Source organism: Hippocampus zosterae, chromosome 8, assembly GCF_025434085.1.
Source record: "Hippocampus zosterae strain Florida chromosome 8, ASM2543408v3, whole genome shotgun sequence".
NCBI classification, from domain to species: domain Eukaryota; kingdom Metazoa; phylum Chordata; class Actinopteri; order Syngnathiformes; family Syngnathidae; genus Hippocampus; species Hippocampus zosterae.
Window position 1 is genome coordinate 18,690,782 of NC_067458.1, and position 24,782 is coordinate 18,715,563.

Genomic DNA, 24,782 nt, shown 5'->3' on the forward strand with positions numbered 1-24,782 from the left:
TGTGTCTGTGGGTGGGTGTGTGTGTGTGGGTGGGTGTGTGTGTGCGCGCGTGCGTACCTGAGAGACAGAGAGTAGTCGCATCTGTTGGTCTGGCTGTTCCTCACCAGGTAGCTACACTCTTTACTCAAGGTGAGCAGCGACTCCGCTTCGGACCGAGCCAGTGAACCGTGGTACCACCTGAGACGCAGAACAAGCCAATGTGATCATCCATGCACTGCTCGCTTGCATACATAGAAATCAACAGTCAACCATAAAAAATAATTTTTAAAAAAAAGCTTTCATATAGGCATTAAATCTCTTTGTGTGAAGCACACACAGTTGCCTTGTGTTTGAAATGTGCTCGATAAATAAAACTGCCTTGCCTTCAAGCCTATAACGGGGAAGCGATGAGAGTAAGTGAAGGCTGTTGTGTGTCTGGCACCCGATAACACGGGAACGTAAACAAGCAGACACGACGGATTAAAGAACACAAGTGTTTGGAACAACCATAATTAATGAGGCATTCATTTAATGTCGATTTTTTTTTTTTAAAGAGCTGTTGAAGGTAATAAACTTCATTAAATCGTCATGGATTAAATGTTGCGGAAAAATCAGCTAGCGGCGATGTGTATTAGCGTACGCGTCCATATGCGCAAGTACACCTTCACAACGTGCGTTTTATGTCGAAAGGTGGCACATAAATCATACCAATGATGTCTGATATTACACCAGCAAAGCAAATGAGTGTTTTTAATGTTCAGACCTAATTAGTTTGTACTCTAATGTTTCACCGCTTTCAGAGTCCGCCGGGTGCCGCTTCGCCGAAACACATTACCCGCGTCATTTTTGTCCATGCTCATTTATTCGATCAAAAGGGAAGGGAAATTAGGTGAACGACCCAAATTGTCTTTTAAATGTTAAAAGCTGCTCATGATCAAGTGAAAAATTAGGCCATTTGTGTCACGTATGCGCTCCACTCACAAAGCATGATGACCATGTTTAGAAGACAGTTAATGTCAAGTGCATCAGCGGTGCGACGAGTATAAAACTTTTTTTAATCACTTTGCCATCTATTAGATTGAGGTAATTAAACTAATGGCCGCAATGACGATGAACATGAAATCAAGCGAGCCTTTTAATCTAATGAAATGTCAACAGTAACGTAGCCGATGGTCAGATAATGTTGACCGAACGCATCAGAAAGAGGGCCGACGTACACTTGCTTCTCCAGAGGCTGTGTGGGGTCCACCCTCTCCCCAACCATGGTGAGGCCCTCCTGAGGCATTCGAAACTTTACCCCCCCGCCCAGCAGCGGGCTGGACCGGGGCCCTGGAGGACGTAAGCGCTCGGTGGGCGACGACGAGCGATCCCATTCGGGTCCGTCGAACTGCACTGTTGGCACACAGACAGAAGAGGAATTATTGTTAGTGACTAAGATCAAATCATTCGATCGATAACCGTCGCATTTAGAAGAAGGATCTCAAGTGCCAGGATGTGGCGGTCATTTTGCATTTGCACAATAGCATAGCATAGACGGTGTCATTTCTGAGCTACCGTATTTTCCACACTATAAGGCGCACCTAAAAGCATTCAATTTTCCCAAAAACCGACAGTGCGCCTTATCATCCGATGCGCGTTATATATGGCGTTACAGTCTCTTTATATTCCCCATTAATTTGTTACCCTGATAGTGTTCTGATGCCACCTAGTGGTGATTATTTGCAGGACTCAATTGTAACCTAAAGATAAGATAAGATAAGAAAACCTTTATTAGTCTCGCAATGGAGAAATTCCCAATTCACAGCAGCAAAGTTATGAAAGGAAGAAGTGGAACAACAATTTTTCCCATTTCGCCGTGGCTTTCATACTCCTTTGTACCACAGAGCAAAAAGAAACAGGAAATTGTCGCTCTCCTTGAATCACATGCAGTCGAAGAAGATGTGCGATTCTGAATTGAAGTGCGAAGAATGCAGTCGATCGGAGTAGCTGGGGAATTTGAGGTGAAATGCATCGCAGGTGGAACGCAACGGAACAGATGGGAGTCAAAAAGGTCGCAGTGACTGCAGATGTTTGAGTTTGTGGGGGAGGGGTGGCGGCGATGGAACAAATGAGAAGTAGATGGTGGGTCGTGTTCAGGGCGAGAGGTCACCTTGCTCTTTAGCGGAGGGCTCCTCCTCCCCCCTCTGACCCACCGGGGCAGGCCAGGACAGCTCTGACAACTCTTTCATATCTAATAGATGAAGAAGGGGTGATGAGGGAGGGGGGAAGGGGGGGGGGGATATCAGGTGAGAGAAACGAGAGTGACAGAGTGAGAAAAGCACAGATGGCTTCCAAAAAAAAAAATTTTTTTTTTTAATCTAGATATGCGAGAGAGGCGGCGATGACCAAGTGGGTGAGACTCAAATTGAGTGCAAGATTTTAATGAGAGAAAGCGAAGGCAAAGTGAGATATGGCAGCAGGAGGTCCCCTTGTTGGGTGACGGAAGTGCGAACGGACACAAGTGGTGGGAAAAAAAAACAACTCAAAACAAGCTTCTGACCAAAAATCGGAGAAAAACTTTGGTGAAATGCCAAGCAGAACAGTGACCAATATTCCCTCTAATTTTCCAGGCATCTCAATATTCATTCATTCATCTTCCGAGCCGCTTGATCCTCACTAGGGTGGCGGGGGGTGCTGGAGCCTATCCCAGCCATCTTCGGGCAGTGGGCGAGGGACACCCTGAATCGGTTGCCAGCCAATCGCAGGGCACACAGAAACGAACAACCATTCGCGCTCACACTCACACCTAGGGACAATTTAGAGCGTTCAATCAGCCTGCCATGCATATTTTTGGAATGTGGGAGGAAACCGGAGCACCCGGAGAAAACCCACGCAGGCCCGGGGAGAACATGCAAACTCCACACAGGGAGGCCGGAGCTGGAATCGAACCCGGTACCTCTGCACTGTGAAGCCGACGTGCTAACCACTGGACTACCGGGCCGCCTGGCATCTCAATATTTACACAAATTAAAATTTCGGCCAGGAATGGATAGGCCGTTCGGGAATCTCCTGAAATTTCCAATGGCCACCACCCACAGTGATCATTTTCAGGTTATAACCGGGTGACACATGGCCGCCAACCACATGCCGCCAAGCAATAACCACACGGTACATACAGTACGTGTAGTGTTTTACAACAACACTTAACCATATTAATGATTCTATATGTATTTGTAGATGGAATAGCAAATCTTGAAAACGTACGTGAGCAGGGTATATATCGCACCAATTACACTCAAATGGGAGCTAGCCCATTTTGTTTTTGTCGTTATTGTCGCCCATGACCACTTTCTGCAGCAATATATCTCTTCCTTGACCATCTTTTAAAGCAGGCATGTCCAAAGTCCGGCCCGGGGGCCAAATCCGGCCCGCGGTCGAATTTCATCCGGCCCTCGGCCCCTGTCATAAAATCAGTGCCGTCTGGCCCGCAGTTTGGGCGAAATGGAACACGTGTTGCATTGACTGAGGTCTCGTAGACTGGTGAGTGATGTTTCATAGAGTACTGCTTCCCTCTAGTGGCTAAATGAGTAATAGCATTCACTAAATGAGTAATAGCATTTAGACACTAGCGGGCATCACTCACGAGTTAACAAGACATCACTCCGTGTTTATATTGACTGATATGTCATATTTCAAATGATCCTTGCAGTTGTGGATATGTGTATTGGTGGTTCATTTCCCTGTTGTTCGAGTCAAAGGTTTTGTGACTATTGAAAAGTCATGGTGATACATTTTATGTTTCAAATCAATCAATTTGCACTCAGGAGAATTCTGTTTAAGAAAAAGTCAAGTGAATAAGCAGTTGCATGTGATATACCTGTTTCAAATGAACCAAAAGAAATTCTTAAGATTGTTGAAATTAAAATGGAAATGTGAAACAGACTGGCTTACTAAAATTTGTTGAACAATATTGTTGTTCAATGTAAAGAATGTCAGCCAAGGTCGGCCCCCCGACATTTTACCACATAAAATCTGGCCCCCTTAGCAAAAAGTTTGGACACCCCCGTTTTAAAGGATTAATCAATCCATTTTTTTTTCATGGATTCCATATATCCGCACAGTTCTCATGGCAAGGAGCCCTTCATTTAATTGCTCAATGTGTCCTAAAAGATAATTCAACATCCAAACTACTTGTCAAAGAACTTTCGCTGGACATATCTCAAATCCAGTATTTCAGATCACCAAAGACTGGTGCGAACCGTACACAAGAGAATCTCCGGGACACAGCCATCCGTCATACCAGAGAAAGGAGATATTTTACGAGATAAGAGCCAGCATTGTTCACGGTTATCGGATGCGGAGAAATTGTGTGGCCGCACGAGCAACTGGGAGAAAATAGAGGCTTCGTGTGTACCATGTGGCAGAGTAATTGAAGGGTGTGAGGGCTGTGAAAATGCTTCTTGCACTGTCCTACCTACAGACAGGGGGGAGATGGAAGGAGGGAGTGTTGGGGGGGGTTACAAGGTGCACGGCGAAACAGAGCTGAAAATAGCTCATTATCTACCATGGCAGGCAATAATCTGTCGTCTCTGTAGTCAGACACAAATGCACCTTATGCGATTTGGATTTGCCCGTTCTGTGCGATACTCCGGCTCAAAAGATTACTAAACAAATACACGGAAACGAGATGTCTTAATGAGCTGACAAATCTAAAGGCCCGCACCCGTCCCAATTCCTCCCCCCCCCCCCCCCCGGCCCCCCCTGCCAGTCCCGCCGCTTCAAAGGCTATTTGAATGAACGTTGGGAGAGGGACCTGGCTGTACAAACATGTCTCCTTCCCCTCCCTGGTTAATTATTGAGCAGGCAGACACACTCCGCCACTTTCTCCAGCTCTCGGTGAATTATTGATGCGTGACGCGGTACAATGGCCCCATCTGGAGAGGGCCGCACCGCCACCGAAGCAGGACCAAAGTGCGGCCTGGCACCCCCCTCGGTGAGATCCTTATACACACCTAACGCAGCCCGTCGCTCTGTCCGCTTGCTCGAACTGACGAAGAAAATGGCACCGCGTAGAAGTGAGTCGGGAAAAAAAAAGGGATCATTTGCTCAAATTGGAAATTATTTGGGTCTTCAAGAACTGCGGATGCTATGAGCTACAAAAGCATGCTAGTAGCATAAAATACAAGAGAGCTATCTCAATAATTGTGCCTGTGCCCTGCTGCTAATGCGGTGTGCTCGCTTCAACGCAAACGGCCTTGCATATTCCACTCAGATCTTCCCCCAAATCAATCTCGCAATTTAGCTCGATATGTAAACTCAGCGCAATTCTGTCAAGTTCACAGAAGCCAACATGAGCCCGAATTCAGAACCTCTATTTAATAATAATAATATTCATTCATTCGTTCATCCATCTTCCGAGCCGCTTGATTCTCACTAGGGATGGCGCTGGAGCCTATCCCAGCTGTCTTCGGGCAGTAGGCGGGAGACACCCTGAATCGGTTGCCAGCCAATCGCAGGGCACACAGAAACGAACAACCATACGCACTCACACTCACACATAGGGACAATTTAGAGTGTTCAATTAGCCTGCCACGCATGTTTTTGGAATGTGGGCGGAAACCGGAGCACCCGCAGAAAACCCACACAGGCCTGGGGAGAACATGCAAACTCCACACAGGGAGGCCGGAGCTGGAATCGAACCCGGTACCTCTGCACTGTGAAGCCGACGTGCTAACCACTGGACTACCGGGCCGCCCATAATAATAATAATAATAATAATAATGATAATAATAACTGCAGTGTGGGGAGAGTAGGGCAAATGGAACATGTTGCTTCAGATGAGTGACAGGTAACCTTTCAAGTGCTGTTTTTTTTTTTCATGCTGTAAAGAAAAGACAGCTTCATTTGGTTCATGAATGAAGACATCTGTTTTTTTTCTTTCCCTTTTTGGCACAGGCCGGCATGAATGCGTTCATAAAGACCTTCTGCTGGGCAAACGTTTGCCCACCCCTCGTAAAGACAAGATAATTAACACGTTATTTCAACGGAGGGGGGGAAAAAAGGGATATTCACACAAGTTTATAGCACATTGGTCACAGCCAATCAATCCCCGGGCATGTTTTGAATTGATTCCCATTTAAATTGATGGCTTGAGCTCACCATTTCCAATCATAGACTCACTAATCGTTACGGTAGACCGGAACACAAATATATATATATATATATATATATATATATATATATATATATATATATATATATATATATATTTTCTTATACGAATGTGATTTCTAAAAGTGCGGACACCCCTGTAACATTTTTTTTTTAATGTCAAGTATAGACAGCCGTTTTCAGGGTAATGTTGTTCGATTAAATTATATTTAATAGTTTTGGGATCATTATTTGGTATATATTTATGGTTCAAACTATTATGATATATAGCCTCTTCAAAAAAAAACAACAAAAAATGGGAGGCGTGTTCTGTAGTCTTCCTAAATTCTTGCTATCCTATATATAATAGTAGTGTTAGCTGTATCTAGTTTTTGGGGGGCCATCATCTATAACCCCCACAGATAGCAACGGTTCACTCTATTCGCCTTCTCCTTTTCCTTGAGGTCTCGTTCACGTCCATCCATCTTCCAGCCAAGAAATCACGAAGGGACATCCCTTTCCATTAATGTCGGGCTATGGTCACGGCCTGGGAGAAGTAAAAGTAGCGAGCGATGGGGGAGAACGAGGAAATGTGACAATGAGAAGTCCTTCCGCGGCGCCACAAAATTGATGAAGAGCCTGTTCTCTGATGATCGCTGAGGGGCTTTTGGAGAGCGAAGCACTGCCAATCTCATTTTCTGTTTTTCTTTCATTGTCTGCGTGTTTGTTTCCATGCACACCGCCACACAAAACCCGGCCAGCTTCCAACCGACGCGTACACACACACACAAACAAGAAATCCTACTTCCAGACAGCGCTTACACACACACACAGACGAAGTCAGCGCACACAAACATGCTGACCATCTGTCAAGCTAGCACTGTTGTACACCGACTTACGAGTGACCTGACTGACAAGTTTTCGAGATACGAGCCATCTTGAGTTTTATTATGAGCAACAAAATAGGCTTGTAAGAGCTATTTACATTACATTGCGACAAGCAGCAGTTTGGGCAGAGAGTGAATGATACAAAAACAGTGCTTGCTTCAAGCTAGCTTCATGCTAACACAATGATACCGAAGTTGGGCTACTTGCATTTCTCTCAAGTCCTCCCGGGCTAAATTCATTCAGCAGAGCCCAAACAAAATGTTTCCCACGAAGTTGCAAGTAGAGCTATTATGTCAGAAAATTGGGGGGGGGGGGGGGGGGTCTTTGGGATTCAACCCTTACTCCGATGACCCCTATTCTTCTTCCTAAAGAAGATGTTGCAAGACCACAGATGTTTTCTGTCTCTCATTACTTTTGCAGGTTTGAACTGAGCTAATGTGGACAGATTTCTTCAGAAGATACGACACTCAAACACACATGCTTTTCGGGAAGTCTGAAGGCAATGTTTGGTCATTTTCTTGAGAGCCGTGCTAGGAATGGTGGGGGTGGGGGGGGGCGCAGAATTATGGAAAACTGGCACCCCATATGATTCTAATTAAGATTTACCTCCATGTGGGAATGTTCATTTTACCTAAACAACCTGACAAAAAAAAGATGCCTTCATTAACGGACTACTGAGGAGAGAAATTTGCTCAGCCTTAGTAGAGAGTTGATGGATACTAATTTATACATATTTCTTGGTACAAGACGTGTACTGCTTGCTGTCTAATGAGCAGCTGCAACACTTGAACTGATCTGCTCAGCGGTAACACAATACTGGGAACAACCTGATTCAGTCGCCTCCCACATAATCGGGATTTACAGCCAATCTGGGGGCTCCCTCATTGTGTTCTCATTCTACAGACACACGCATAGCCATCGCGTGGATGTGCCTGCTCAAACTGTGATCCAGGATATAAAATGGGGTAGAAATACATTCAACTGCTCGTTCGGTGTGGCCATGAAAGGGCTAATGAGATGGTGCCTTTCATTAACTCACCGATTGGTGCCGAGCAGCTGCATGGTCCATTTCCCGACGCCGGGGCTGTCTGTTGACGTCTGGGAATTAATGAATGGTGTAATTTGATCTGGATAGGGGAGACCAGTGACAGCTTTTGAAGACTGAAGTTAAAAAGCCAGCGAGGCTGAGAGAGGCCAGTCACGTCCAAGACCCCCAGGGCAGACTCCCACAGGCGGTCGAAGTGGAAGATGTGGCCAATGAAAAATAAGTACAATGGATTTGGAGGCACGGCACGGCGGATGACTGGTTGGTACGTCTGCCTCACAGTGCAGAGGTGCAGGGTTTGATTCCGGCTTTGGCCTTCCTGTGTGGAGTTTGCATGTTCTCCCTGTACCTGCGTTGGTTTTCTCCAGGCACTCCGGTTTCCTCCCACATTCCAAAAACCTGCATGGAAGGCTAAGGAACTCTAAAATTGTCCCTCGGTGTGACTGTGAGCATGAATGGTCGTTTGTGTTTGCCCCCGGGCCTTGAGTTTGACACCTGTGATATATAGGATGCACCGCATTATAAGACGCAGAGAATAGAAGCTGCAATAGTGGTTGCGTTATGCATCCACTAGATGGAGCTATGCTCAAGGGAAGACAGTACAATACATTCATTCATGCATTCATTTTCCGAACCGCTTTTATCCTCACTAGAGTCGTGGGAGGTGCTGGAGTCTATCCCAGCTGTCTTCGGGCAGTAGGCGGGGGACGCCCTGAACTGGTTGCCAGCCAATCGCAGGGCACACAGAGAAGAACAACCATCCGCGCTCACACTCACACCTAGGGACAATTTTGAGTGTTGGCTGCCGTGCATGTCTTTGGAATGTGGGAGGAACCCGGAGTACCCGTAGAAAACCCACGCAGGCCCGTGGAGAACATGCAAACTCCACACAGGGAGGCCGGAGCCGGGATCGAACCCACGACCTCTGCACTGTGAGGTCGACGCGCTAACCACTGGACCACCGGGCCGCCCACAATACAATACAGCTTTATTTATACAGAGGTTTGACAACCGCTGCAGCTGTAACAAAGCGCTTTACGGAACATTTAAATTACTATGTCCAAGAAATTAGCGTATTGATCCATATCAATACTGTAAGCCCACTGTAAGCTTTTGAGAAAAATGAATGCTATTATGTGCACCTTATCGTGCAGCAAATATGGTATTTGTGTTCAGTCTCAACAAAAGCAGTATGGCTGCTAACCGCTTCGCCACTATTAAACTGTATCTTTGCGGTTTCACTTCACCTCACAAAGGGCAACCGTAACTCCAATGTGCTCCACGTCACAATGACAGCTGACACCTGCTGGTCTCGAAGTAGTGACAATAATTAAACGCAAGCACAATTAAGCTGTGAAAACCATGAGACTGCTCCCAAGCATGCCACCTCCCACGCTACGCCGGCATCAACACCAACGCACTCATTTGTGCCAACGTGCACACTACTTGCACGCCACATCCTCTCAGCCTACAATTAGATGCCCGGTGATAATTAGAGCTGCTCGAGTACAGTATGTACGCTTGCCTTGTGTGAAAGCGTTGATGAGGCCAGGGAAGACCACGTTGACCCTCACCTGCACCAACAACCCAAATGCAGTCATACTCACAAATATGCACGTGCACACTTTCCCTTCACCTCTCAAAGCAGGTGATCTGAGAGAATGTGTCACAGCTGCCGGGAAATAGGGCAACGGCGACAGCATTGTCAGCACCATGTACAAGAAAGAGAGTGCGCTCATGTGTTGGGATGAGTGATGGAGGCAAGCCACCGTGGCCCTGATTCCCCTCCTCACCTCAACACAGCCCCCTGGGCTGTGAGTCGCCTCTCAGCCTCTCCTCTTTACTTCACCTTGAATGTGCATATCTCGCTGTCCTTTTCCTTCACACCTCTCATTCCCTCCCACCGTTCTTTTTCCGTCTCGTCCTTTGCCACGCGCCGGCCGCTCGCTGTCCGTGAAGAATGGCTACGCGGCCGTGGATTAAGGCCGAGAATGGAAAATACGGTTGGTTTGTTTAGACTTGCGCAGTTTGGTGTGCAACGTAAGGCAACATGCCAGCTCGAAGGACGCTAAGTGGCAATGACAAGGAGGTCAAAGCGTGGCGGCAGGGCAAGCGTTTTCAAGGCTATGGGCTGTGTGACTGTGCTGCACGTTATGTGAAGGAGATGCATGACCTTTTTTAATTTGCTGCCCATATACTTGGGGCTGACATCACACCTACGGTGAAAGCAGCGTCAGTAACGTCAAACCGATTTAGATCTGGTGCACATCTCTCATCAAATACACTTCTACGCGTATCTCGATACACGGGGTGTGAAACGATTCAAGGGTAAGACGATTCAGAAATGTAACTATTCGATTCCGTTTGTCAAATTCAAACCGATTTTCTGACTCAAGTCCGTTTTTGTAACACTCCATAGATAGACCACGGTGAGAGAGAGAGAGAGAGAGAGAGTTAGAATGAAAGAGGGCTAGCTAGCTAGCTATTTAGCTAGCTATTTAGCTAGCTAGCCCTCTCTCATTCCCTCTCCCTCTCTAAATAGCTAAATAGCTAGCTAGCTAGCTAGCAACAACAGCCAGGATAATTCACTTCTTCACAATTGCATCAGTCCGCTTTTGGTTAGATAAAATCACAAACAGTTCTGTATCAGTTTTCCATTGCAGTGACTTTAGTGGTCAATCACCAAGAGTACAGCCGTGATTCACGGGCTGTAGGTTTTTACGTCATTATCCAGTTCAGTCAGGTTCAGCCTTGTTGCTTGGTGTATGTGAGCCTAAGATGTGACGCCTGACGGGGTGGCACGTGATGTCTGCGAGCCTGCTCGCAAGTACCTCAACGTGGACTGTGACCGGCAGCAGATCCTGTGAGTGCACTTATCGTGTTTCTGTGTTCTGTATTCGATCAAAAAAATGGCTAATAAAAAAAAGTGCATCACTCGGCTGTTGTTCTCCTTTCCAATAAGCGAAGAATTACAATTAACAAGAATCGGTCTACTGTAAAAAGAAAAAAAAATTAGTTCAAAAAAAAATATCCCAAAATTTGCGATATGTTGGGAGCGCAACGACATCCCATACATTTTTAATTGGTTATTGCGTCTATTTATGCGAGTTTAGCGCCAACCGTGCTGCTGGTGTGCTCACAGTGATTCGTATTAGCACTGGATCCGTCATGCACATGTCGACATGTAATTAACGGAGGGGTGGGAGGCTCCCACACACACTTGGGGGTGGGCTCGGGTAGTGGGAACGGAGAAGAGTGCCGACGAGGCACGGTTGATTTATTATCCCATCACCTTGACCTTGCCGACATGAAAGATGCGGCTCAATTAAGCCGGCTTGGCCTCTCCCAGAGAGCACTGATCTACTTGGATGGACTGGATTTCCCTTTATATTCCATTCCTCCCATCAACACGGTCATAAATGACAAGAAATGTACCTCCAGGCATCTTCTGATTCATGTTGTGCTGAAATGTCCACATTTCGAAACCACCTTCAGCTTATTCAGGACACCTGGGTAAATATTTTTCTTTGTTCCCCAACTTTCCCACAATTTCACATTCTCCTTTAAAAAAATGTCACTTTCAATCTTTCATTTGATTGTCTTAAAGAGTTATGGTCTGGAAATATTTGTCAGTTACGCTTCGTGAGACTACGACGTGTCCCTCATGACAGAACATCAACCCAAAGGTTGCTGTGACTTTCGTGCTTCATGTGGAATGAGAAAGGAATCAATATTCACTAAGAGTTGTTTGAAGAGAAAAAAAGAAGACAGATGGGTCAATTTGAGAGGGCTGGGACCAAGAGAGGGTCACACTGGTGTCTGCGTCTTTCATCAAAGCATTTGGAACGTTCATGTGGTGATGGTAGAACGTTAGCTTTTAGAAGACCAGGACAATTGGGGAAACAATTTGATGGAGTGGTGTAACGGACCCCCCCGGCAGCTTTCAGTCCTTGAAAAGTGCTCATTAGGAAAGTTGGCTTTCCGGCTCAGCCACTCTCACAAGACGATATCTCGTTCTATGGACCGGTCCCGTGATGAAAAAGATTTGGAGAAGTCTTGCACTTTATGCTTGAGTAGATATTGATTTGTTGTTTTGCTTCTTCAGTATGACGGATGATTCGCTCTTATAGGAGCGTCACAACTCGGGCTGGACATTGCAGCGCATTTCTTTCATTGATCAACGAAGACAAGGAACCATAACTAACAATTCATTTTTATGTTTATATAGATCCAGAGTGAACATTCATTCCAGCTGGTAAAAAAGTATAACCCCCGCCCCAAAAAAAGGCTACCGTATATTCTGCTCTATAAGGTACTTCGGTGTATCAGGCACACCTACAATGAATGGCCTATTTTAAAAGGGCGCACTGCATTATAAGGCGCATTGTATAGAAGCTACAATACTGGCTGTGGTTGCGCTATGCATCCACTAGATGGTGCTATACTAAATGGAATGCAATATAATACAATATAGCATTATTTACATAGAGCGTTCACAACCAACAAAGCCATGAGAACTGGTGACAAACACGCATGAAACATATCAATTATAATACTTATGGTGAAGCCCAGTAAGTATATAGAGTAAATAGGTAATTTAAATAGACATATTACTCCATCCTGTGATCTGATAGGTTATCGTCTCATTTCCATTGGCCCCACAAATCCTAATCAAGTAAAGCCTACTTTTCATCTTCAGCATCACATGTTAGAACTGCACTGAAACTGAACTCTTACTCCCAGATTTCCTTTGGAATCCACCTACCTGCAAAAGCTTTGGAGATGTGATCTTTCTTCCATTCCCAAGGTTGGTCGTACTCGTCGGCCGGTCTCTCGTCATCTTGCGGCAGCCTGCTGCCCTCCTTGCCCTCCTCCTGAACTTCTCCGAAGCTGAAGCCCGGACGTTGGCCTCGCCCGTCTTCATACGGGGTGTCATACAGCTGCAGCCCGCCCCGTGACCGTCCTCCTCCTGGGCCACGCTGGAGTTCTATCAAAAGCAGATACAAAAACTACTCAAGTCGATGCGCTGTTGGCGCGTGCTGAAGATCACAGCGGCAGTAATATTAATACTGGTGTTGTTTGGCACCGAGAGCGCCTGTTGAGCGCTGACATGACTAGAATTCAAAGAGCGGGACGAATTACGTTTGCGCAGCTCGCGGCAGGGCTCAGAATCTCATATCGCGGCTTAACAAGACTTTGGGCTCCAATGCCGAGTAGCGTAAAGGCTATGCACCCCCCACCCCACTCCCCAACTCATCCACGCGACCCCCTACAGCAATCAAGCATCGCTCACAACGGCGCCCTTGTTCCCTCCCGTGAAAATATTCTCATCACTTTCTCAGTTGGTCCCTACTGAGCAATATTTCTTGGAGTCAAATATGGCCTTGGGATAAAAAGGATTATTGACGCAAGCGAGAGAAGTTAATCAGATTCCTGCATCTCATCAACAGCAGCGAGGAAAAGGAACCACTAATGGGGCTTTTTATCTGATGACCTGAAAATTTCTGCCTCTTAAGAACAGGTGGTAGGAAAAAAAAAGGTGTTGGGATCTTTTGTGCAAAAAATAAAGTAAAACAAATGTGCACTTCTAAGAGGATGAAACAAAAGCATTTAAAGGTGGAAGGTGGTGGAAAACTTCAACCTTCACACCAAGACGCTACCATCGGGCTGCCTGTAGTCACCATGGCGACCAAACGGAGGCCCTGGGGAAAGGCCCCAAGGCTGTGAAGAAGATGGAAAATGGAGGGAGAGCAGAGGAGCAAGGCAATAACAGAAGAGGAGGAGGAGGAGGGGGAGGGGGGGGGGTTGTTGAGCACGCATGTGGGGGGATCTGTCAGCGTTTGATGTTAAGTCATGGCGACAGAAGCGCAGCGGCGCCCAAAGCTGCTCTACCTGCGCCTAGGAACCCGAGGTGTCAGCGAGGCCGCCGGGAGATGACGAAGATGAAGGTTGAGAGATGAAAACAGGCTTATGGGGAATAAAATGAGAAATTCATCAGAACCATGAATGGCGTGAAACACAAGCGCACTCGGGGAGACAAAACGGGAATCTGACAGGAAGGTGAGCGAGGCTGAAGAGAGAGGGAGGTTGAGACATGAGGATGCATACAAGAACAATTCAAGATCCAAGACCTGAAGAATTGGAATGCCCGGCCTATTCGCTTCTGTTGAAGTCTAAAAAGCACACGGATGAAAAAGTATTGGGACACCCGGCCATGACATGACACCGACAGCATTGAATCCCAACACCATGCTAGGGCATATTAGTGTGACTTTCTTCATCTATCTTTGCCAGTTTCTTCTAGTGACAGGGAGAACAATTATATGCCATTTCCTCTAGATGACAGAAGGTACAGTTAACCTGCAAGATATCAAATATAGTTTTTGGTGACATTGTTGTTCGGGAGCATTTTGTGAGATTTTTTTTTCTCATGGAAAAATAAGTGTCTCACCTCTACTTTCGACACGAATTTGGAACGTGCGGAATGTCTAAAAATGTCTACAGTAAATTCACAACCTAGCATTTCTGTCTCTGGGAACGATCCTCAGCTATTCACTGAAAACCTCACCAATTTTTTTTGTTTTCTTTCTATTATGCTCTTGGATGCCACCAGATGGCGCCACAACTCTGGCTAATAGGGAAATAGTAACTAATGCGAAGGAAGCTTCAATAGAAGTGATACATCGGGATTAAGAGACTCACATCTTTGTATGTCAAGGAGGCTTCATTCTCAACAACTCTTCAACCGCAAAGAATGTCATCGATTTTTTTCTTTTTGCCCATGTTGATATGTTAAGTACAGTGACAAAAACAACGTGAACACAATCCAAATAAAAATGTGACTTGGATGCAGCGATCAAATTAATCCTACGCCTAATTAAAGCCATATTGCTTCTTTGTGCATCTAGTCCGATCTCGTGGGCTGCCAAAAGACGGACAAAAAGCTCACAGATCAAGGCCGAGACAATGCCGCTCCATCCACTCAATCACTGCTGTGATTCTCATCATTCGCTAATGTCTCTATCCAGCTGCTACAGGGACAGATTACTACCCATCCGCAGAGCAAAGACGCGTGCATTCATTAAATACCCGAGATTATCAGCGCATTATTGGACCACCAAAGATGCAAGTCACATCATAGAGCGGGGCAAGACAATAATTTGCTAACAGACAGATTACCGAGACAGACAACCTCCCCTTAGGGGCCGAGGAGAGCCCTCAAGATGAAGCCAGATAGACGAACAAGGAAAGAGGTGGAGGAGGAGGAGGAGGAGGGCGGGAGCACTTTCACACTAAATGGCTGGGACGGGGCAGGGAAGAGGAAGACAGAGACGTTACAGGAGGAGAAACAAATGGAAAACGGTAGCTGCGAGTGAGATGATGCAGGAAGAAAACCTCAGGGGAGGAGGGAGGGCCGGCGGTGGAATACGCCAAAGGGACGCACAGTGATGCATAGACAGAAAGGAAATCACTATGCAAAACAGCATTCATTGCCTTAGGGGATTTTTCCTTTTTTTTGTATTTTAATCGGGAATGGCAATTCATTATTTCACAAATGAAAACTGCAGCATTTATGAGCTAATATGAATATTATACAACATTGTACAGCGGTTAACATGACTTAAGTAGTTTCTGGGAGAAATTTCTTGACAAGGACATTTTGTTAAGTAGAGACGCGTTCTCCATGTAAATGCCCTAATCCGTTCCAATACAACCAAAATTCAGACAGAAATGTTTGATAAAGCACAAAAATGCATCAAAATATGTCGCAATTATGTTACAAATTCGGTTATTGCACAAAAGATTTGAGTTGTGCCAACCCGCCGGCACAGATGTGGGCTTGTGTCGCGTTATGTCCATAATGCGCACATACAACCAAAAACACACTCATTATTTACACCGACAGCCAATTTAGAGGCTGAGTAATGGTCATATAGCTTGGATCATGTCATTGAAGTAATGATTTTAACTCATGTGAGGGCTGTTCGGAAATGATCCGTGGTTTTGTTATCGGGAAGCCTGAATGCACAATAGCCAACGTAAAAGCGATACAGAGTTCCACGTCACCTGAATTGATTGGTGGGATCGCTCCGCTCACCTGTTATGACTCGCTGGGCCTCATAAGGTTCCATGTAGCCATTGTTTTCTGAGGGAACCGGTCTGACATCCGGTTCTGGCCGATGGTCCAAGCGAACATCAAATGGGTCCGAATAGTCCGTGTCCCCCGCCAACGGAGCAGATGGCACTGCCTAAAAAAAAAAAAGATAAACAACATACGGATTCATAAACATAGACTATATTAACCCTTTTCGTGCACAAATAATACATTAGGATGCTTTTCTCAAGTGTTTTTATTAGTCTTTGGGTATGAAAAAAGTGGATGGCAACACATAAGCGTCCATTGTAGTGGTCGAAGCACAACTGTGACATTAAGATTAATATTAAAAAAAAAAAAACGTGAATAGCTGTCCACTCGTGACCGTTGTCCCTTAAAGGGGTAAATGATTTGAACGCATTTAATAACAAAATAAGTCTGAACTTAAGTAAGTTACAGTGCATTAGTTATATTCGACAACCCTGGCTGATTAACGGAAGAGGGTAAATATTGTATTTTTAAAAAAAATGTTTGCTGATGAATACTGTCAGACAAAGAACTGCAATCACATCCTCGCTGAATTGCTTCCATGCAAAACAGACGCCGGGTGGTTGTTTTTTTTTTTTTTTAATGGAATGATTGTGACACTCACGTGCAACCACATTTAGAGTGTCACAAGGGGTTGCAAATGTTAAATTAAGTAGCACAACAAATGTGTTGCCCCTGGTTCCAAATTGTTTTATAATATTCTGTGCCGTGGTTCCCATGCAAAAGAGGAAACAAGAAAGCGTCCAGTTTGTAACGTCTTTTGGGATGCAACAATGAAACTACTGGATTCATGGAGCATCTTTAGAATGTTGGAGAGAGACCAGTGGTCCGCTGGCTCGGTGGCCATATGGCCACAAACGCACACAAACATTCAATCCTTCAAACAGCATCGCTCATTGGCAAAATGCTTAGCTGTCTCTGGTTGTCAATTCCCAGTTCAACGCATTCAAAGCCTAAAAATAAAACTAGACTCTAGAGCCAAAACATTGACTGCGTTGTCTGTCGATATACGGGAATCTGCTGTGTTAATTAGAGTGCGGATTTTCCCACCGATCTTAGGAAATTAATGAGGGAAACAAGCTATCGAATGGAATTCACACTGTAAATCGACTTCACAACTTCTCCAGTGAAAAACTTTGAAGTCGTAGTTCGCACAAAGTTAAACCTTCCCATCGGGACCAAGCCCTAGCGTGAAAAAAATAAGAATACGAGTAATTGACATCTTCCTAAAAATATTTATAATTGCCTATATTAATAGTTTAATCCTTAAATATGCCACAAAATATTATATGTGAAAAAATATATAAAATAGTTGACCGATTGTTTTTATAAATCCACCGCTCGTAACTGCCTTCCACTAACAACCCGGGCTAAACTTGGCTCCTCCCCAACACACAAAGCTCATCTCAGTCTAGATGTATCACTTCAACATAGTTCAACACCACCAATGTACTACTTTCCTATTATACAAGGCTTTGGCGCCATTTTGTGCCAACAAAAATCACAAATAGCTCAATAGAGAATAATAATAATAATAATAATACATTTTATTTATAAGCGCCTTTCAAGACACCCAAGGACACTTTACAATAACAAAATAGCTGGGGATTATGTTCCACAGGAAAAAAGATATATTGTATGTTGTCACGTGTACTGTGTCGTTTTGTGAAGTTGCGGTGGTGAATGCAAATCGAGGTGCTTTAATTCGTGGTTCATTTGCTTTTATTTTAGCATTCGCCCAACCGATAAATCCAAAACATTGATGTGAAATAAATCAGATTTTGTTTAAAATAAAGGAAAAGAGGTAGGGGGATTGAAAAAAATAATAGCAAACATTAAAATTCTTTCTGAACGGTTGAGCTCTACTACTGCTACAGCGACCGTCTCCTGAGGCAGAACAGCAAAAGAGAAGCACCTCCCGTGGTCCTCGACATATCCCAGTCCACGCGACAGTCCCCCAACACGTAACGCATGTGGGGTTCTCCCAATCTTGCAAAACCAAACCCCGATTAATTATTTATGCAAGGTTTAAACCCCACGGGACTGGCAACCACCTCTAATTCAACGCGCTGCTCAGAGCCATCAATTATTATCTCATCTTACTCTGGTAGATGCTCAGCTGGCGCACGCGCCTACAATTTATGCAAACATATTTGTGACACGCATTTGCCCAGCGAGTGCGATCAATAAAACTGTCACGCTGACAATAAATGGGACACCAGGGAATTGGGTGAAGCTTCCACCCCCTTCGCTCCTCCCTCACGTTCCTGTAGCCACCCCCGAGCTTCATTTGTCATCACCTGCAGCACAGGTGACAAACTCAAGCCCCGTGGGCCAAATCTGTTCCCCCCCACCATGTCATTTTATGGAGCCGGTGAACGTTTGCCACATTTTATAGTCATCTTGTGTTCACAACTTAAGCGTGAACTTCAAAAATTTGCCGTTGATCCAGAGGTGTCACAGCGGAGTTATAGTATCATACATTTGTCACTTTGCCTCCAATAACAAACAAGCCTGCTTAAGTCACTTTCCTCGCTGTCTTTGTTAGCATTGGCCCCGCCCCCCTCAACTCATCCATCCAATCATATTCAGATGCCTTCATGACCAAGGAGAAAATGGGAAACTTGGAAAACGCAGCTGGGTCGCTCGCTCCTTATGACTGTATATGGTAGAACTATATATTATTATTTTTTTAAATTACAGGACTCATTTGCAATCATGCACTGTAGCAAAACTATAGCTGTGTTACGTAGATTGTTGCAAAAGCGTTATAAAATGAGACAATGTGAGACCTGTCTGTCAGCGTATGATTTGTGATTGGATGGGCGAGTCGGGCGGTGGGGTGACTGGAAGGAAGGAGGAGGCTTGGGTCAAACACTTGCTGTTGACGATACGCTAGTTGTTGACAGGAAAGATGTTATTGATCAACCACCGCTTCTCTTTGTTGTGTCGTCTGAGCAGATGCTACGTTGTCTGTCTTTTCACGGTTTCAGAAAGGAAATTGGTCAATTTGATGACGATTGAGCCTTTTTTTTAGCTGGGCGTGTGCTTTTGTTATATTGGAGGATGGACTGGCAGATATTGCAAGTAACCGTGCTATCGGTGTCATTTTAATTAAAATATTTACACAAGCTTGAGGCACGGCTGCTTGTTTGCTGCACTGAGCGACCACATGTTTATTTCAGTGAAGCGTCTGCGTCGTCCATGCCAAAATACGTGTTTGCCAATTGATGAGCAACTTCAAGCCAGAATACGGGATTGTTAATTGTTAATCAACTCGGAGTTGTAATCGTCATTGCGCAGTGGTCGTGATTAGGGTCAAGTATGTCATAGGATAGGATGATTTTTAAGGCGCCCGCATTTAACGTATTTTAAATGTTAAAAGAAAAAACGTTTTTTGTATCTGTTCACTGTAGCAAATGAGAACAAACTTAGAATAAATGCATGTCAAAATTGTGATAGTTGGCGTGCCGTGACACAGCCAACATATTGGATGTTGTTTCACCATTTAAGAGCCCCCCCTGAGGGTAACCAAAACTAACCCTACAGAGACATGCTTACGGGTTCTTGCTGGTCGTCTAAAGAGATGGCACTGAGCAAGATCTTGGTGCGGCCCAGGTCCTGGGAGTCCACTTTGATGAGTCTGTGTTTAGGAGATTTCACATCCGCGCTGGAGGACTTCATGGGCGAGCCGTACACGGGAGTGGCAGGCTCCGAAGTCCCAGATTCGGCCCTGGGACGGTTTTCGGAGTCCTCGTATGGATCTTCAAAGTCCAGTTCCCTCTGGAGGCGGTAGGCTTTTAGGATCTCGCTCTCTGTGTAGTCTGGCGTGGGAGGCTGTGGGGGTACCTTCCTGCTGCCAAAACTCAAGTAGTCTTTGAGCCACTTGGCCATCGCGGATTTGCTTCCAAACTTGGTGCGGTGCTTAAAGACTGAATGGGACAGACAAGGACATAAAGGTTATGACATTTTTTTTACGTTGTTCTGTTGAGTTTTTTTTTTTTTAGATGATCTTACATTGTCAGAAATACTGGTGTGCAGAAACCACACCAAATCCAATTCCATACATTTATATTCCATCGGGGAACCGTGGGATAGAGAGCACCAGGTTAACACAATAAAAGCTTTCTATGTGAAAATAAGTGCTCCCTGTCAAAACGGGGATCGAAATGTGACCAGTCATAAAGACCAATTTTACATCATAAAATGAAACATCAAACTGGATGTCACAGCTGAGCCAAATCTGTTCAGCTTTCACGCTTTTTTCTGATGTAGTACTTGGAATAAGCGTGTCAAGTCAACCACTGCAAAATACGTGCAGCTTACAAGCACATACCTCGGGTCAAAGGTTTCCCCACGCGTTAATTAATCACTGTAAATACTTTGAATTACTGAAGCCACGGCACACACAAATGACAAATAAATGCTTTAAAAAAGAAATACTGCAGACTCCAACCGTAATGTGGCCTTCCATGCTGTCAAAAGGACACCGGGCTAAACTAGACCAGCTGGGCAGAGACACTCCTTTTGTTTTAGGCAACACCATCTGCCAGGTGAACTTTGCCCGAGGGCTTGCGATCAAAGTTGCAGTATTTACATGCTTAACACAGGAGCTCCAGAAAACGGCATTAAAACGCAAAAGTAGCACAGAGAACCGAGTTGCATGGATTGCAAAGTTAAACTAACAAGTGCGAGTTTGTCAAGTCAAGTCAACAGTATTTATAGAGCACTTTCAAACAGCCATCGCTGCATACAAAGTGATGTACATGGAGCGATTTAACATACACAATAAAAAGTAAGACAAATCGATTAGAGGCAGGCTAAAAGTAAGCGGTTTGGAGTTTCAACTTTCGGTGACACAAACGTTGGCTTGCCAAAAGCAAAAGCGCGTGGACTCACCAGCCAACGTGCCTTTATGTTTGTTCAGCCCCTCAACCACTTTGCACGCTTCATTCCGCCTCCCGTCGTGTCCGCCCACGAAACAACTTCCACGCGTTCTGATTCAAAAGAGGTTAAAAAAACAAACAAACAAAACAAACGTATTTCCCTCAAAACAATAATCCGGGTGGAACGGGGAAAGTGGGGCACAAATCCAGCGACGACTCCTACGAGAGGCGAAGGCAAAGGTCCAAATGAGTGCGAGCGAGTGCGTGGAGCTCGCAGATAAAGAAAAGCAGAGAGAAAGTCACTGCGTTTAAAGGGGAGGCGCTTCACTTGGTCCTATTATCTGCGTCTCCTTCCACGCGCACTGGAGCGTTCATTCATTTAAATATCTGCAAACATGGAGAGTTTGCTCTAAAAAAAATATATCACGCAGAGGGGAAGACAAACACGAGGTGGCGTAAACAGAGGGGAAATCAGCTCGCACGAAAACGCTGCGTGCATGTGCATTATTTATCCCCATGACATCACTGGAGGTCTTTTTCTCCCCTCGCCTCATACAAAACTGGCTGCCGATTCAAATCCGACTCATCTTTGATGGCCAACGCGCAAAGCATTTGTTTGAGCAGACCACATGCACCATCTAACAAAACGGAATTCATGAGCTAAAAAATAGTACAGCTGGTTGATTCGGGATAACATTGCAAATTGGGCAACAACAAAAAACTAAAGCGCCATGAGTACTTTCCAGTACTATAAAAATACGAGACAGCACTTTTAAGCATTGTCGTAGGTGTAAAGGCAGATCTTATTTGATTGATTGTATCCCAGCCGTTTCGAGCATACACGTTTGGTAGGATAATGAAAATCCCTTGAATCCTTGAAAACTTTTTCAATGTGACTTGGAAAAAAAACAAGAAAATATATTAGTACTAATGTTAAATAAATGTTTGTGTGTGAATATTCGCTACTGAAGGATAAACCCTCTCGGTAGACGATGCTAATACCGTTAGCATGTCAATGGGGATTTTTATTGACTTTCGCATTATCACTGGCAATGTTTTGTTTTTAAACGAAGCGTGCCTGTTATCGAAATATACAATGCGTGTACTTGTTTTTGTTGTGTGTTCAGTTTAACAGTAAACTCCAACTAGGGGGTCAGCAGCTCGTGAAGAGCAGAATCACATTTACGTCAAGCTTGCTACGTAAGTAGCATGGTGCTTTGAGGATACTTTTTCACAATGTCGGGAATTTACAACCGGCACATTAATACATTTTCTTCCATTACAATGTTTTTTAAGTTCACGAGAAGGCAACATCAAAATAACGTTTGGATTTCAATCAATCGCCCGGCCCTGGAAGCACACTGGTGTCACCGCTTTGTCACGGTCTCAGTCTGTGCTTCATTTTCAGGGATTGTGTTTCTCAACCTTCCCCAAGCAATTGTTGCTCCCCAACATACGTCACACCGGACACTGGCATTGACAATGTTGCGCATCTACTGTAATTATCTGATTGGAAGATGCCATGTTGAAATGTAAATACACAACAATATCCCTCTTCTGTGTAAAAGGCAAAGGCGGATAAATTCCACATCTTTTGTTACGTTCTTTTGTTAGGCTCTGTAAAAGAGCCTTGAGAAAGCTTTTGAAGCAATCTGCCGTCGGTTTTGAGCAAGCAGGGCTGTGAGGTTGAGCTTTAATCAGCAGCACAAACATTGAGTGGTCATATACAATATGTGGTCAGAAAGGGATAAGGCCTGCATATTCTGATTGGACAACATATTGAATGTCCTCTCACAGACGTGTTCTTTTCCATTTTCCACCAGGGCAGATTGGACGTGCTGCAGCCATTAAGATTTCTAAATGCCCTTTTTCTTTATGACACTCGTGAGCTCGCTTTCTCTTGTAGGCGGGAAAGAGGATGAGGTCATTGTACTGGAATCCTAATGCACATACACTCTCCGCCACACAAGATAATCATCAACATCAGACCCCTCAAATCTTACTCCATTTGCTCACAGTGTTTAAGGGTTTCCTGGCTCCGGTTATGAGCCAGACCATTTGGAAGAAAATCTGAAGCCACTGGGGGCTTATGATGGTTAATCCAGTATTTTGTGGGTCTCTGCTATTCGCTTTAAATCAGTTGTGACTCAAAAGACGCAATCATTTATGCATTACTAACCAAAAGGAAAACGCAGTTAATCCCCAGAGGCTGAATGGCCTCTTTAAAGAGAGGCCTCTTCATGCTGTAATGAAAATAAGATGACAAATAAATCTTGTTATTTGGGATTCATTCGAGCAAAGCCTCCAAGGTCGAACAAAATCCCTTCATGCCACCGGTTGACTTCAAGTTGCAATATGACAAGATTTGCCAAAAATGACAGTCCATCAAAATGCTGAGTTTGTTTGGAATGGGAACTTTATCCTCAGTACATCACACCCAGAAGCTGACTTGCTAACCATAAGACTGCCGTGTTGCCTTATGCTACCATACAAATTGGAAAACAGAATGTCAGAATCCAGCCCATGACTGGGCTTACCTACCATTATTTCTCACATGACGCTTTTATGTCCCATCATCTTGCAATGTAATAACATTCCATGGTTCTTCATTCCCCATTTCACCTGCATTACGATCGTCACTGCCATAATGCATTTGAGTAAGTTATACAATTCGGCCAGAGACCTTTAGAACTCTCTGGAGTGAGTTGTTGGAAAATAATGATGCAAAGGGAACATGTGGAGAAAGGAAAATTGGAGATTTGGAGAAAAAAAATCTCATAAAGTGAGAGATAATCACAGAGAACGGTGGGAAAAAAAGGAATCTTTTCAGCAAAAATAAACAGTATCGCTTGGGCGCCAGCAATTTCATGGAATCACACAGAGACCACAAGGCACCGTGGAATATTTCAGGGAAATTAACACGGCTTCTTCATTATGAAGGAATAAATTAGGTTTGGGATGTTTTCTCTCAACATCACACTTTTGGGTGTTGCTTTTCCATGCAAATAGCAATATTTTACTGCCTCGATGAATGACATGATACAGTATTATTCTTTTTGTAATCCGTTGGAATAGTAAAGGGATTGTTTTACTTGTGCCTACTGCCCCCTTGTGGTAAGGGATGCGCATTGCCGAGGTATTCCCCTATATTTTACAAAAAATAGCCTGCGTTCAACTAAAGGGCTTTCCGAGCCTATTGTTTGTTTACTTACCAATTTAGCCCCATCAGTGTAGCCATTGTTTTGGCAAACTTTTCACAACAACAAAATGTAAATTCATATACTGTACTCACTATTTGGTGTTTGAAATGGCTACCGAAGAAGCTGAGCAGTGTTTAAAGTTCGGTGCTTTTTTCCCAACAAGGTTTTTGTGTGTGCTGATTGGTTTATTCGATGATTTGGGTGGAGCTACTGCTGTGTCTGCCTGGTGATACCTGTGAGTCGGAGAGCCACAATCGTGGAGGGACACTCACTCACCTGTACGTACCTTAACAGGTTGCTTAGGTTTTGTTTCTTCTGATTTTTAATATGTATACTTGTTACATAAAATTAACATTGTTTTGGTGCATTTTTTTGTATAAAAGTAGAGCAACATGAAGAGTCTGAAGGCAAAGTTTAAAAAGAATGAGGTAAGTGCAAGGTCTGAATACTGAGTGCCTTATGTCTTTTTTTATTTTAATTGTTCTATTTCGTAATGTTTAGGATCTTAAATA

At 44.5% G+C, this 24,782-nt stretch overlaps 1 protein-coding gene across 6 annotated transcripts in view; it reads right to left on the bottom strand.

Annotated features, from left to right (window-relative positions):
- Positions 1-24,782, bottom strand: part of shdb (Src homology 2 domain containing transforming protein D, b) — a 43,521-nt gene that overhangs the window by 3,990 nt on the left and 14,749 nt on the right. For 4 of the 6 annotated variants that reach the window (XM_052074797.1, XM_052074798.1, XM_052074794.1 and 1 more), the window contains 6 exons: positions 19,746-20,116; positions 16,140-16,290; positions 12,807-13,028; positions 2,129-2,209; positions 1,197-1,371; positions 58-177 (listed from right to left, as the gene is read on the bottom strand). In XM_052074797.1, coding sequence (XP_051930757.1) covers positions 58-177; positions 1,197-1,371; positions 2,129-2,209; positions 12,807-13,028; positions 16,140-16,290; positions 19,746-20,116 — 1,120 coding nt within the window. Of the gene's footprint in view, positions 1-57; positions 178-1,196; positions 1,372-2,128; positions 2,210-12,806; positions 13,029-16,139; positions 16,291-19,745; positions 20,117-21,083; positions 21,695-24,782 lie in introns of those variants that run through there. The other 2 variants (XM_052074799.1, XM_052074796.1) reach the window with 2 other exon arrangements.